This window comes from Candidozyma auris, chromosome 1 (assembly GCF_003013715.1).
Source record: "Candidozyma auris chromosome 1, complete sequence".
Lineage (NCBI taxonomy): Eukaryota > Fungi > Ascomycota > Pichiomycetes > Serinales > Metschnikowiaceae > Candidozyma > Candidozyma auris.
This window is the reverse complement of record NC_072812.1, coordinates 1,780,271-1,792,554: the sequence shown is the minus strand read 5'-3', so window position 1 is coordinate 1,792,554 and position 12,284 is coordinate 1,780,271. Positions and strand designations below refer to the sequence as shown.

The window sequence follows — 12,284 nt, the reverse complement described above, 5'->3', positions numbered from 1 at the left end:
TCTTAGCATTTTCTTATGTGAGATCAGAGAGATACTTGTTGAGGTTGGAGAGGACACAAATAGAGGCAGTCGATTAGTGGTGGGTAAGGAGTGATCGTATAAACCCACGGCGATATTATGAAGTGAATATAGTTGAATATTACCAACTTTGTGTGAAGCTTCACTCGCAGAATATCACATATGCTACAACTATTCTGCGAATTAATATACAAAAATAAAAATAAATGTGATTGAAGCTTCATTTCATCAGTTCTTGCTTATGTTTCGAAACACTTCTAAGGTGTCAACGTAGGACCTGCATGAGACAGATCTTCTGAGGCGCTAGCATTAGTGAGAAAAGTTTTCGGGTAACCCCTTACCTTTCAGTATACACCCTAGATTAGATTTGCAGCCATTTGCATCCGAGACTCTTGCCAATTTTTCTAATTTTTGAGGAAATGAATCGACTGCAAGATATAGGCGGTGCTCAGGCTCTTCTCTCTCTAGGGACGAAAGAGTCAAAGGCGGACGATATGAATCAAAACGCCTCTGGGGACGATAAGGGAGACTTGCACCCGCAACATTTAGAAGAGACCGATCTTCGAGAGCAAAATCAACATAGTATTGATGCAAATGGAGACCAGTCACAGAATGATGATGAATCTCTCGAAGATAAGGCCAACCAGCAATTAAATGACGCCGTTGAAGCTGCAGTCATGAGGTATGTGGGAGGTACGCTTGAAGGTAACGACTCGCAAGATAATGAAAGGGCAGAAGAGGGCCATACCAATGGTGAAGGCTCCCAGACTAGTGGTGGCAACATTCTCAGTTCAGAGAACTCTAAAAGACGCGTACATCACGAGGAGATTATGTCTCACATTGGTGACTACCAATGGGACAGCTTCCTCGAAGAAAATGTTGCTGATTTCGACGGACCCTCGCCTAAGCGGCCTCGAAGAAGAAGGAGCTTTGTGAACAATAATGAGCTTGATACAGCAATACTGGGCTTGGAGGCGGAACCAACAGAGCATGACCAGCTAGTTCATGCTGCTATCATGGGAGCAGGAGAACTTGCTAAACAGCTTTCACTACCGCCAACATCATCAAATCTACATCATTCGCATAATCATCACCATAGCAGGCCTGATGGTGCTGCTATCAATCAATTGGCCCACGCCGCATCTGCTTTGTCCGCTAAAGGAAGAGCAAGGTCCTCACTCAAGCAAAGGCTACCTTCTCGAAACAAAATCATCCAGCAAAACGATAATTCTTTAAAAAACCAGGAGCTACAATCAAAGTATGACGCAGCATCGATGGACTCTTTGATAGAGCAGTGCGCTACCGATGCTTACAATTGGTTTCATTCGCAAAACAGTTTACCACTTTCAGGTCCGCGAGCATTTTCTCGAGAAGAGATAGCTATTGTCGACAATTACATTGCAGGTTATTGTCGTCTAAATAACATGACTCGTCTAGACGTTTGTCGGCGTGTCTGGTCTACGGAAAAGTTGAAAGACGGGTTTTGGGAGGCTGTTGCCAAAGTTCTACCCTACAGAAGCCGTGCATCAATATATAAGCATGTTCGCCGCCAATACCATATCTTTGAAATCAGAGCCAAGTGGACTAAAGAAGAAGATGAAATTCTTAGCAGGCTCACACAGTCCACCGAGATGAACTGGAAGAAAATTGGTGAGGCTATGAATCGTATGCCAGAGGACTGTCGAGACAGATGGAGAAATTATGTGAAATGTGGTGACAATAGGGCACTGAACAAATGGTCCGAGGAAGAGGAGAGAACGTTGAAAAACATTGTCTTGGAGATGATCACTAGCGAGTCTGACGGACCCATCAATTGGACTTTGGTGAGTGAACGAATGAATGGCGTACGTTCCCGCATTCAATGTAGATACAAGTGGAACAAGCTTCTAAGAAGAGAATCAATTTCGAGAGTGGAGCTCATGGACAATGAGACTAAGGTGTGGTTAATCAATCGCTTGATCGAGGGTAATTTTCCCAACGTCGAGAGCATTGACTGGGACTATATTCTACATCTCTACCATGAGTGGAACAAAGATTCGAAAAGTAAAGACTTTTTATGGACGACCACGGATTTTAAGGTCGGCTTTGAGAGATTAAGAGGCATCGTGAAGGACCACAAAAATCAGTCCTTGCATACGGTTCTCTCGAAAATTGCTTCCTCTCTATATTCAGAGACTGGATCCGATCGCGGCGAATTGGTGCCTCATGAGTCTTTGATCAAGGTCGAAAAAGAACACTCCGCAGAGAGACAGGCTGATAGTATTGCAACCGCCGCTGTTGCCGCGGTATCAACTGGAGTTAACGAGCATGATGCTCAACCACAAGAATACAGCTTGTGGAGGGAGTAGGAATTGACGCGAATCTTGCAAAGTCACGTGTAATCAAAACAAAGACATTACCGCCTCCCTTTGGGCATCAATAAGCTTCTGAAGATGAACTACTCACCAAAAGATGATGAAGAGTCAACTATTTTCCAGCGCATGGTCGATCTAGAGCAGGAGCTTGTTGAATTTCAGCAGTCAAGCAAAGAATTGGAAGAAGCTCTTGAGGCGGAATTGAACGAGCTAGAGGAAAAAAATAAAGCTCTCACGGAACAGATCAATGCTAGAGATAATAGGCTTCAACTGCTAGCATCTCAGCTAATTGAAGCCAATAATGAAATAAACAGGCTTTCGGAAGCACAGAAGAAACAGAAAATCCAATATGAGAATGAGATCAACCTATTGAAGCAAAAGCTCGTAGCAGTGGAGATTCTGAATGATGATATGGGAGTCAATGATCGCATACTTGAGAGTGAGTTGCAAAACGCTAAGCAAGCAAAAAATGAGCTTTTGGAAAAACTAGCTTTGGTGGAAAGTGAGTTAGAGAACGAAAAACAATTGAATGCGCAACACAGACTTTGCATTTCAAACTTTGAGGCAGCAGAAGTCAAGCCTACTCAAAAGGCACGCCACCTGCAGCAGTTTGGAGCCAAAAACAAAAGGCTCAGTACTTCCAAGAGCACCCAATCTATCGCTGATACAACCGTTGATGGAACATTCCTCGATATCAATGAATTCCTCGCGACAGAACCTCCAGAACCACCGAAGAAGCATGGTGAAACACCAAGATCAGGATCGATGGGCAAAACCCATGAGCACTACCTCCGCTCCGAAGAGATTGCACAGAAAGTAGGCGAGGTAAAACAGTATTTTGATCTCAAGGCCAATTGCACCATACATGTCCCTCCACAGAGGGCGCAGATAACGCCGCAAATCTCAAATTTTAATAAAAATGCTAAAAAGAGCTTTTCGCTTTTAAATTCAACTAACGCCAAAGACCATGAAACCACTCGAGACAAGCCCCGACATGGTGGTCAAACGTCGCAACCGATACTGCGCGAGCTGACTTTGAACTACCGAAAGTTGAGTGAGGCAAAACCTACAACCAAGAAAAGCCGACTAAGAACTGTCATGAAATTCTTTGCATAACGTTTGTAAATAGCTAATCAATGTATTCGGCTTCTTGTCACTAGCGTTCAACATGTGTATTCCTGCATGGCTGTTCGCAAACCGCAGTGTTGACACCACTAGTAGTGTTCAACTATGCTCAACCAAACAACTCAGAACTCATTGAAAGATGATGCTGACCAATTTCGACGAGCTCATTCTGAGTCTTGATAAAGATGATGCATTAAAGTTTGCAAGCGAAACGTACCTACATCTCACAAACTCGGATCCCTTAGGGGATGAAGCCAACTGTCAAGAGATTTGGTACAAGTTGACGCGATTGATACACGAGCTATGTAAGACACAATCAAGTGAGGGCGAAACGAAAGGGAAGTCAAAAGATGCAAACTCGAGTGAGTCAATAAAGCAGAAGATGTCATTGAATTTGATCAAGCTCCTTTCTAGAGACATTGTGATTGTTCTCGAAAAGCTCCCTAACAAAATCTACGACACTGCAAATGACCTTTTTCCGTACCTTGAAGTGAACGACTTGGGCGAACTCAGCATTCCTGGAAAGGCTGCAAGCGTCGTGCTCATCGACCTTTTTGAGAATTATCCGCACCACTTGACCTCGCTTCTCAACTTTGGGGCCACCGTTGCGTACAAGCTTCTCAAGAAGTGTAATTCAACCAATATCATCTATTTACTCAGCACCGTACTCAAAAATGCGCTGAAGTCAGATATTGATGAGAAGATGCAAGCTAAACTAACCAAACATCTTCTGAAGAGCATTCTCGTGAGCACCATATCTTCCAACGCCAGCACTCTGGACTCGAACACCTCGTCCATCTTACAAGTCGAGTACTATATTGAGGCTCTCAAAAATATATTGATACTACTGTCTGCATCACACTACGAGCAGCTTTTAGAGTTTTCAGCTTCAACTTCATCAGGATCGAAATTAAAGCCAGAAGCAATAATGACTCAGCAGCACCAGTTTCAATCAAATATGTTGAACACTCAAAAAAAAATATTCCAATTTGGTTTTGCATCCGAGTTCCCTCAGATTCGTTCTGCCACAGCTCAGTTTTTAGCTCACTTATTACACAATTTTGTCGACACGGGAAAATTCACGGCTATCGATTATATAGTAGAGTCGTACCCGTTACCTGTCGTCGGTTTGTTGAATAATGAAGCTTCCCACACCCTTGAAATTGACGGTGAAATCATCACGTCCCTGAGGGAAGAGCAAAATGTAATTTCAGTGCACAATAGTGAAGGTATAATTGATGCCGCTTTGAGCTTCAGAAATATTCAGTCTGGCTACATCGAGTCTCTCGTCATGTACTTACAACTTCAGCAATTTCAAGAGTGGAGCTTCCTCTCCAATAAGGTTTGCTCGATATTTGACACTATATTATTGAAGTTTGCTGCTTTAAACAACTCAGAGAACGCACCAAATTCTGAGTGGAGTATAGTGCTCTCTCACTGGAAAATTGTCATTGACTTTCTACTCAAAGAAAGCGGTGCGCCAGTCCATGAACTCGTCGCACAATACATTGTTCATCGCTTCTCAACCACAGCTGGGCAGTTTTCAAGAGCAGACTCACAGACTATACATGCCACACAAGGTAAGAAGCAAGATTCTAAAATTTTTGGCTTTAAATCAACTAAAAAATCCAAAACTAAGGGGGATGGTTCAATCTCAATTAACCCTTACACCAACCCCTACCAACTATCGCTCTTGCTAGTGGTTGTCGATTACCTTGTTCCATATGCCATCGATTTCAATTCCTTAGATGACCAAACCCTTGCTTTAAAGAATGAGGATGGTGACTCCGCACACATCAATGACGACGAGAAAAGCGACTCCGCAGACGATGATGAAGCCGTCCCATCCAAAGGAAATGACTATATTTGTGAGCTACTAGTCTCTTTGCTTGTCAATAAATTAGAACAAACGAGAAACCATGCGACGTCATCTCTTCTCCATTATGCAAGCATTAACAAGTCTCAGAGTAATAGCCTTATTCTTCGATTATTCCATTCAGTCACTCTGGAATTGAGTAATTCTGAGTTGCAAAGAGACGCGAGTTCTACAGAGAGAAATGTCTCTCCCTATGTCTTAACGAGATTGTTGAGTAATTCATTGGCGCTACTGTCTTTGTTGAAGCAAGCGGATTCCACTATTCTTCAAAATTCTACTATCGCCAAAATACTAAGTTTTTGCACACAAAATTTGAAACACGGTGGTAATACGAGTAAGAGGTTTCTTAGCAATGCCGCATGCTGGATTATCATGGCTAGTCTTGTCACGTTCAGCGAAACTTCGGAGTTTGTAAAACTCAATTCCTCCCAATTTTTGGTCTTCTGGAAAAACCTTCTAACGTCTCAATTAGTGAGTGCGGACTTAGGGAGTACTTCAGACGCTTCTCACGTAAATGAGATTATGAACAACCTCATGTTACGATCTTTGAGTCTCTTGTGCTTGCACAACTACATCGATTCTATTGCGTCTACTGCAGATATTCCGAGTCAGTTACAGTTCCTTCTTGTCAAGTCGTACAATTATCTCACTTATTTGGAATCCACCTTTGAAGACGTTGGTGCAATCACGGCGTTTAATTCACATTCGTTTAATGAAAGCAATTTCAATCCAAACTCAATCGGCAATCTCATATTTTCAACTTATCACACTTCGAAGCTTCTACCAGCGAAGCATAGACTAGCCAGTTTGATACTATACAACAAAAAGGTTGTTCTTCAGGGGTTCATCAAACTTGCTCCTACCCTTAAACGTGATGTCAATTCTAGCTTAGTGGTTTTCCTCACACGTGTTTTTGCTGATGTCAAGTGTTTCTCAAGGTTGCTCACCAACGATCCATCAAAGGAGAGAAGCAAACTGAGGAAGCATAAAGGTGCTCTACACAGGGCCGCTCATAGAAATCACACATTAATCAAACTCCAGGACGACTACAATTATGAGTTTGGTGTAACAAGCAAGTTTGCTTCGTTGGGCTGCCCCGACAAGATGTCCTTAACAAAGGACTCCATCAATACAAACCTGTACTCTAGCTCCAAATGGGAGCCTACGTTTTTGAGTTGGCCCTCCTGGTTTGAACAAAGAGTCATGCAAGGTTCGGTTTTCGCATACAATCAAGATCCAGCTTCTTTTTTGTTGACTGGGACTCGAGATCAGACGTATTGTGCAAAAAGTATTTTGAGATCAATTGTTGACTTCTCTATTGAGCTTTTTCAATACGTTTTCCCAAACTTGACCTTCAAGATTCAGTTTTCACTTCTTGAACAGCTTAGGTCATCATTGTCTCAAAAGACTGTCGATCCAATGAGGAAGTTAGCAATTCAAGTGAATGACACCATCGCACTTAATAGGCTATTGAGATACATTAACGAGTCAAAGAGTATTGTGGATAGTGAAATTCTCGATGCCATTCTCACCACTGTGGAAACGATCAACTTCAGTAACATTCTGCTTGATAATTTCAATGCAGAGACTGTCGGGATGGTCTGCAAGATGTTACCAAACGATGACGTTGAGAGAATCATAGCACGGTACATAAACGAAATTGTTTCCCAGACCGATCCTCTCGTCAGAGGAAGAATGCTCTTGTTTCTTTCCGCTATTTTCAAACACAGCCATCGTGGATTTTCGGATGTGCTTGACGTCATTTTGCAACTTATGAGGGATCCCAATCCAGTGATGGCATATTACTCATCCAGTGCAGCAGTTGTCCTCTTGGAAAACTCACTTGGAAATTCTTATTTAGTGAAACAATTGATTTCACTAATACACTGCAATATTCTCAACGACTCATTTGGTCTTCATTTTGAAAATGAGCTCATGGAGAATCAGCGCCTCTGTTATCACGTTCAAGCGAACTATTCAAAAATAATGTGTTTTGGTATAACCTCTCTTGGACCAGCGCTCAAATCATGTGACGACAATCTCAAGCAAGCCTTCACAGATTTGCTCGTGTATTTCGCTAACGGTATTGGAAACTGCGATTCAGATGAGTGTGTCAATGTTACTAGAGATGTTCTCAGTGCCTTTCAACAAATTCTCATTTTTGACAGTTCATTCACTCCAAGGTTTTCAGCGTGGTTTCATAGACAAGCGGTAGATGTGATAAAGGCTAACATGAAACTTGGAATTGGAGTAGTAAGTCCAACGTTCCCTTCTGCTGAATCAATTTTTCCAGTCTCGACCTCGATCGAGTTATACGATCTTGGTTTTTCCAGTATCTTGGAGATGACAAAAGTTGGTATTCCTACTTTGAACAAGGAGAACGTGAACCTTGCGTGGATTGCAATGGAGATTAATCCTACCAATTCGTTAATGGAGCTTATTGACTACTGGGTCGACTCCCACCCCGAGAAAGATTGGTTTTCGCAGGTGAATGCCTTGTTCAAGCTGTCTGCAAAAAGATTAACAGGTCCTTTTTTGGAGCAGACATATCAGTTAAAGCTTCTTCCTTTAACACAAAGACGGAAGAAGAAGAACAGCAATTCCATCGACATGAAGGATGATGAAGTGAAAAACATAGTCAACGAGGACGCTGATTCAGAAGACAAGAATGAACCGATCACTTGGGAGTTCCGCCTGTTCTTATATGATGTTATGATTCACATAATGAATGCTGCAAGAAGGAATTCAAAGCTCGCGTCATCATTGACCAGCAAAATTCAAGAGATTGTGCGGATGTCATTTTTGGGCACTACTTCGCCAATTACTGCAATTCAGTTGAAAGGGATAGAATTGCTTGACAGCACACTTAGTCTTTTTGGTCAGCTTCAAGATCCTCTTTATCCAGGAATATCTATTTTAGAGCAACAGCAAGCTCAGATTATCAGTGCAGTGGTGCCATGCTTCGGACCTCACAGCAATACTGAAGTCATCGTAAACGCAATCAGTGTTTCGTCTAAATTCATGAACCTTCCAAGAATCAAATTTTACTCCAAGCAAAGGATCTTGAAGACCTTAGTTTGCTTGCTTGAAGAGATCTCTTCCAACAAGTTTATAAAGTTTACTTACTTGGAAGCCATGTCAGAGTTCAACAGAAAGGCAATTCAACTTTCAATCTTGAATTGTTGGGCTGTTGTAAAGATTAATTTTGAGGAGTCGACACAAGAGGCGAATGAGCAATTTGCTTCAATCTTGACAAAGTATTCCGATTTGTTGGTCTCACTTTGGATCTTGGCCTTGAAGGATCTTTCTACTCTAAGATATTGTCAACCGTCGAGCAAAGAAATCCCGCTTTACGGCGACTGTTGGTTGAATTTTGTTGAGGTTTTGACGATCGAGCTTGAGCTGAATTCTACGAAGATTACTGAACTCCTTCAAGATGATTCAAGCGACTTTTTCTTCGTGTTGTTCTGTCAATGTGCAGAGGCATTGATAAAGAGTTTGGATACTCCACGTGTACTTCTGTCAATGAAACGTCTTGTGAGCATACCAACTCTCGTTTCAAGTTTGATAGCTGATGACATCTTTGGAGAAGTTATTGATCTACTTGACCGCCTCATCCTTGTTGAAGAACCCACCGAAGCGAAAATTGAAGTTATCGAGATCGCATTTACATTATCTAGGGGGTGCGTGAAAGAAGTGGATGGTCTGGATAGTTCGACCAAGTTGTTTGAGCTTTTGCGAATTGCCATGCTCCCTTTGTTCAGCAATTTCCCATTCTTGAGAGATGACTACGACCCTGAGGAGATCACTCACCAGATGACACTAAAAAAATGTAATTCCGCCTCCAGCTTGTTGATTCTCAGAAAGCTGTTATCTGCTGTGGTTCAAATGTTGAGTAATTTTGATGGTCAGTCAAAAGCCAGTCTCTGCTCCTGTCTTTTTTACCTTTTTGCGAAATTCTACGAGCACAACGACGACAATTTAATCGGAGTGATTTTGCCCTACTTGAAACTTGTGATGAACGAATTAGGCAAAGATAAAAGCACTGTTTTGAGTTCATTCTTCACGCTCTTGAAGAGTCAGGGGTTCTTTGATACTTCGAAGGGGAGAAACAATCAGGTTATTACTATTATTCTTTTAATCACCAACAGTGATATCACACTTGATGAGCAGGAAGCAGAGTATCTTGCCAATGCAATATTGGGTTTGATCCTGGATACCGAATTTGCCTCGGCAGGAGTCCTGGCCGTTAAATCGCTCTTGAAGGACACGAAGTCGCCACTCGAATCGTCAGTCGTTAGAAACTTGATGCTGAAGATGGTGAAGCAATTGGCCAATGGAGACGAGAAATCTACTGTTGACCCGCTCCTAGCTTTCGAAATTGTTTGTGTATTTTCTGTGTCAGATTCGATACAAAGTGACTTGGAGAGGGCCGTATCCTTGTATGCGATGCTTCTTCCGCTCTTTGTGAAACACGACAATGCTGGCATTGTTAGTGAGGACTACCTACACGGAAAAACGGTGTTACTACTTAACAGAAATCCTGAGGCGTTCAAGAGAGTTGTGAATGAGTACCTTGATGAGGAACAAAAGAAGCATACCGAAAGTTTAGTGAAGAAAACTAGAAGCCACAATCAAGTCTCGGATGCAAATGACTCTACTATTGAACTAAAGACATTTGGGTGAGTGTCCGGCTCCAGCCGTCCACCGATCGGAGAGTACGCACATTCCGAGCTGCATGAAGTGTGCCTGGTCTGATCTCCGGTGCACGGAGGTCGTATAATGTGCTGCCGCCAAGCCGTATATAAGGAGAACAAACTCTCCATAATCTGAATCTTATATATAGTGTTGAGCGTCGCCTCTAGTCAAATCAGAAGCCTGTATCATGAACCTTCTTACCCTATATTTCTTCTGGCTCATACCCTTGACAGTGCATGCTTTGTCGAAAACCCATGAGTTTCACTTCAATGCTTCCCTCATCAAGAAGAACCCCGATGGTGTCCGTGAGAGAGACGTTATAGCCATAAACGGCCAGTGGCCTCTTCCCATTATACGAGTCACCCGCCACGATCGTGTGATTATTCATCTCACTAACGAGATGCCCGACAGAAACACCTCGTTGCACTTCCATGGCTTGTTCATGAACGGCACCAATGCCATGGACGGACCAGAACACGTTACTCAGTGTCCAATCCCACCTGGCCACACTTTCACTTACAACTTCACTGTGGACGATCAAGCAGGCACGTATTGGTACCACTCGCACTCTGGCTCACAGTATAGTGATGGGCTTCGAGGAATGTTCATCATTGAAGAGGAAAGCCGTGACTTGTACCCATTTACGTTTGATGAGGAAGTGCCGCTCACGGTATGTGACTGGTATCATGCACAAAGTAGCGACATCATGAGCCAGTTCTTGTCGAGGTATAATCCTACAGGTGCTGAGCCCATTCCTCAGAACTCTCTCTTCAACGATACAAGAAATGTGACCTGGAATGTCGAGCCAGATAAGACTTATTTCTTGAGAATTGTCAACATGGGAATGTTTGTCAGCCAGTACTTATACATCGAAAACCATACATTCACCATTGTCGAAGTTGATGGTGTTTACGTTGAGCCTGTGGAGACTGAGTCACTCTATATCACTGTTGCTCAGAGATACGGAGTTCTCTTGAAAACGAAAAAAGATGTCGGTAATGAGGTATTCCGCTTTGTCAATGTGTTGGACGAGCCAATGCTTGACTTGATTCCAGATGACCTCCAGATTATCTCTACCAACTACTTGCAATACGGCCGTGGCAGGCCGGACAAGCCTGCCCCTTTGGCTAACGGAAAGGGTAAATTTGATAAGCTTGTTCAATTTCTTGACCCTTATGATGACATTAAGTTGGTGCCTGCGCTGAAGAGGCCACTCTATGAAGATTTTGATGTGCAGATCGTGCTTAACTTCACCATGGACAACCTTGGCGATGGTGTGAACTACGCGTTCTTCAACGATATCACCTACACTGCACCAAAGGTCCCAACGTTGTTTTCAGTGCTTTCAGCTGGGAAGTTCGCTAACAACGCAGCCATCTACGGTTCAAATACCAACACCCATGTCTTGCAGCCTGGAGAGGTTGTGGAGATAGTCTTGAATAACATGGACTCTGGTAAGCACCCATTCCATTTGCACGGCCATGTTTTCCAAACGGTATTTCGTTCTGAGGGAACAGATGATGATGACAATCCAGAAGTCTATGACCCCTCGAACAGTGACTACGAGATCTTCCCTAAGATGCCAATGCAGAGAGACACTGTGTTGGTGAATCCTAATGGTTTCATCAGGATCCGGTTCAAGGCTGACAATCCTGGTGTGTGGTTTTTCCACTGTCACGTCGATTGGCACTTGGAGCAAGGTTTGGCCATTGTTTTGGTTGAAGACCCTGCACTGATTCAAAAGAAACAAGCTGAGTTGCCAGTATCTCATCTTGAAGCATGTGAGAAGTTGAATATTCCAACAAAGGGTAACGCTGCTGCCAGATTTGGGGACACTGAAGAGTCCTGGCTCGATCTTACAGGCGAAAACCTCCAGGTGAAGCCCTTGCCTCCAGGATTCACTCCAAAGGGTTATGTAGCCATTGTTGCTTGTGCATTGGCTGCTGTCTATGGTATATACACTATCTACATCTATGGTATGGAGGATGTGAACACAGAAAACGCAGAGCATATGGTTCAGAAATTATACCAACTTCTTGGGGAAAGTGGTGACGGGGAATCTGAAGAACGGGTAAGGCTCAACAGTGCCACACCATTGAATGAAAATGAGTAAGTTTATAAAAAATCTGTATAGGAATTGAATATCTTCACAAATGCGGGCCGTATCGGAGAGCGTGCGGTGCTAGTGTGTTTCTGCACTTCGCACTACTGCG

The 12,284-nt window shown here is 43.0% G+C and overlaps 4 protein-coding genes across 4 annotated transcripts; all 4 read left to right on the top strand. All coding sequences in view use genetic code 12, as the record gives it.

The window, feature by feature from the left end:
• Positions 1-437: 437 nt before the first annotated feature.
• On the top strand, positions 438-2,366 carry CJI96_0000830 (uncharacterized protein; the record flags this gene model as incomplete). Its single annotated transcript, XM_029035077.2, has 1 exon — positions 438-2,366. One exon carries the CDS (start codon positions 438-440, stop codon positions 2,364-2,366), a length of 1,929 nt encoding a protein of 642 aa, XP_028890319.2.
• Positions 2,367-2,450: 84 nt separating this feature from the next.
• Positions 2,451-3,488, top strand: CJI96_0000829 (uncharacterized protein; the record flags this gene model as incomplete). The annotated part of the gene is made up of 1 exon (XM_029035076.2): positions 2,451-3,488. One exon carries the CDS (start codon positions 2,451-2,453, stop codon positions 3,486-3,488), a length of 1,038 nt encoding a protein of 345 aa, XP_028890318.2.
• Positions 3,489-3,636: 148 nt separating this feature from the next.
• CJI96_0000828 (uncharacterized protein) lies at positions 3,637-10,059 on the top strand (the record flags this gene model as incomplete). Its single annotated transcript, XM_029035075.2, has 1 exon — positions 3,637-10,059. The coding sequence occupies one exon, from the start codon at positions 3,637-3,639 to the stop codon at positions 10,057-10,059; it is 6,423 nt and encodes a 2,140-aa protein (XP_028890317.2).
• Positions 10,060-10,258: 199 nt separating this feature from the next.
• On the top strand, positions 10,259-12,184 carry FET33 (putative oxidoreductase; the record flags this gene model as incomplete). Its single annotated transcript, XM_029035074.2, has 1 exon — positions 10,259-12,184. The coding sequence occupies one exon, from the start codon at positions 10,259-10,261 to the stop codon at positions 12,182-12,184; it is 1,926 nt and encodes a 641-aa protein (XP_028890316.2).
• Positions 12,185-12,284: the final 100 nt, after the last annotated feature.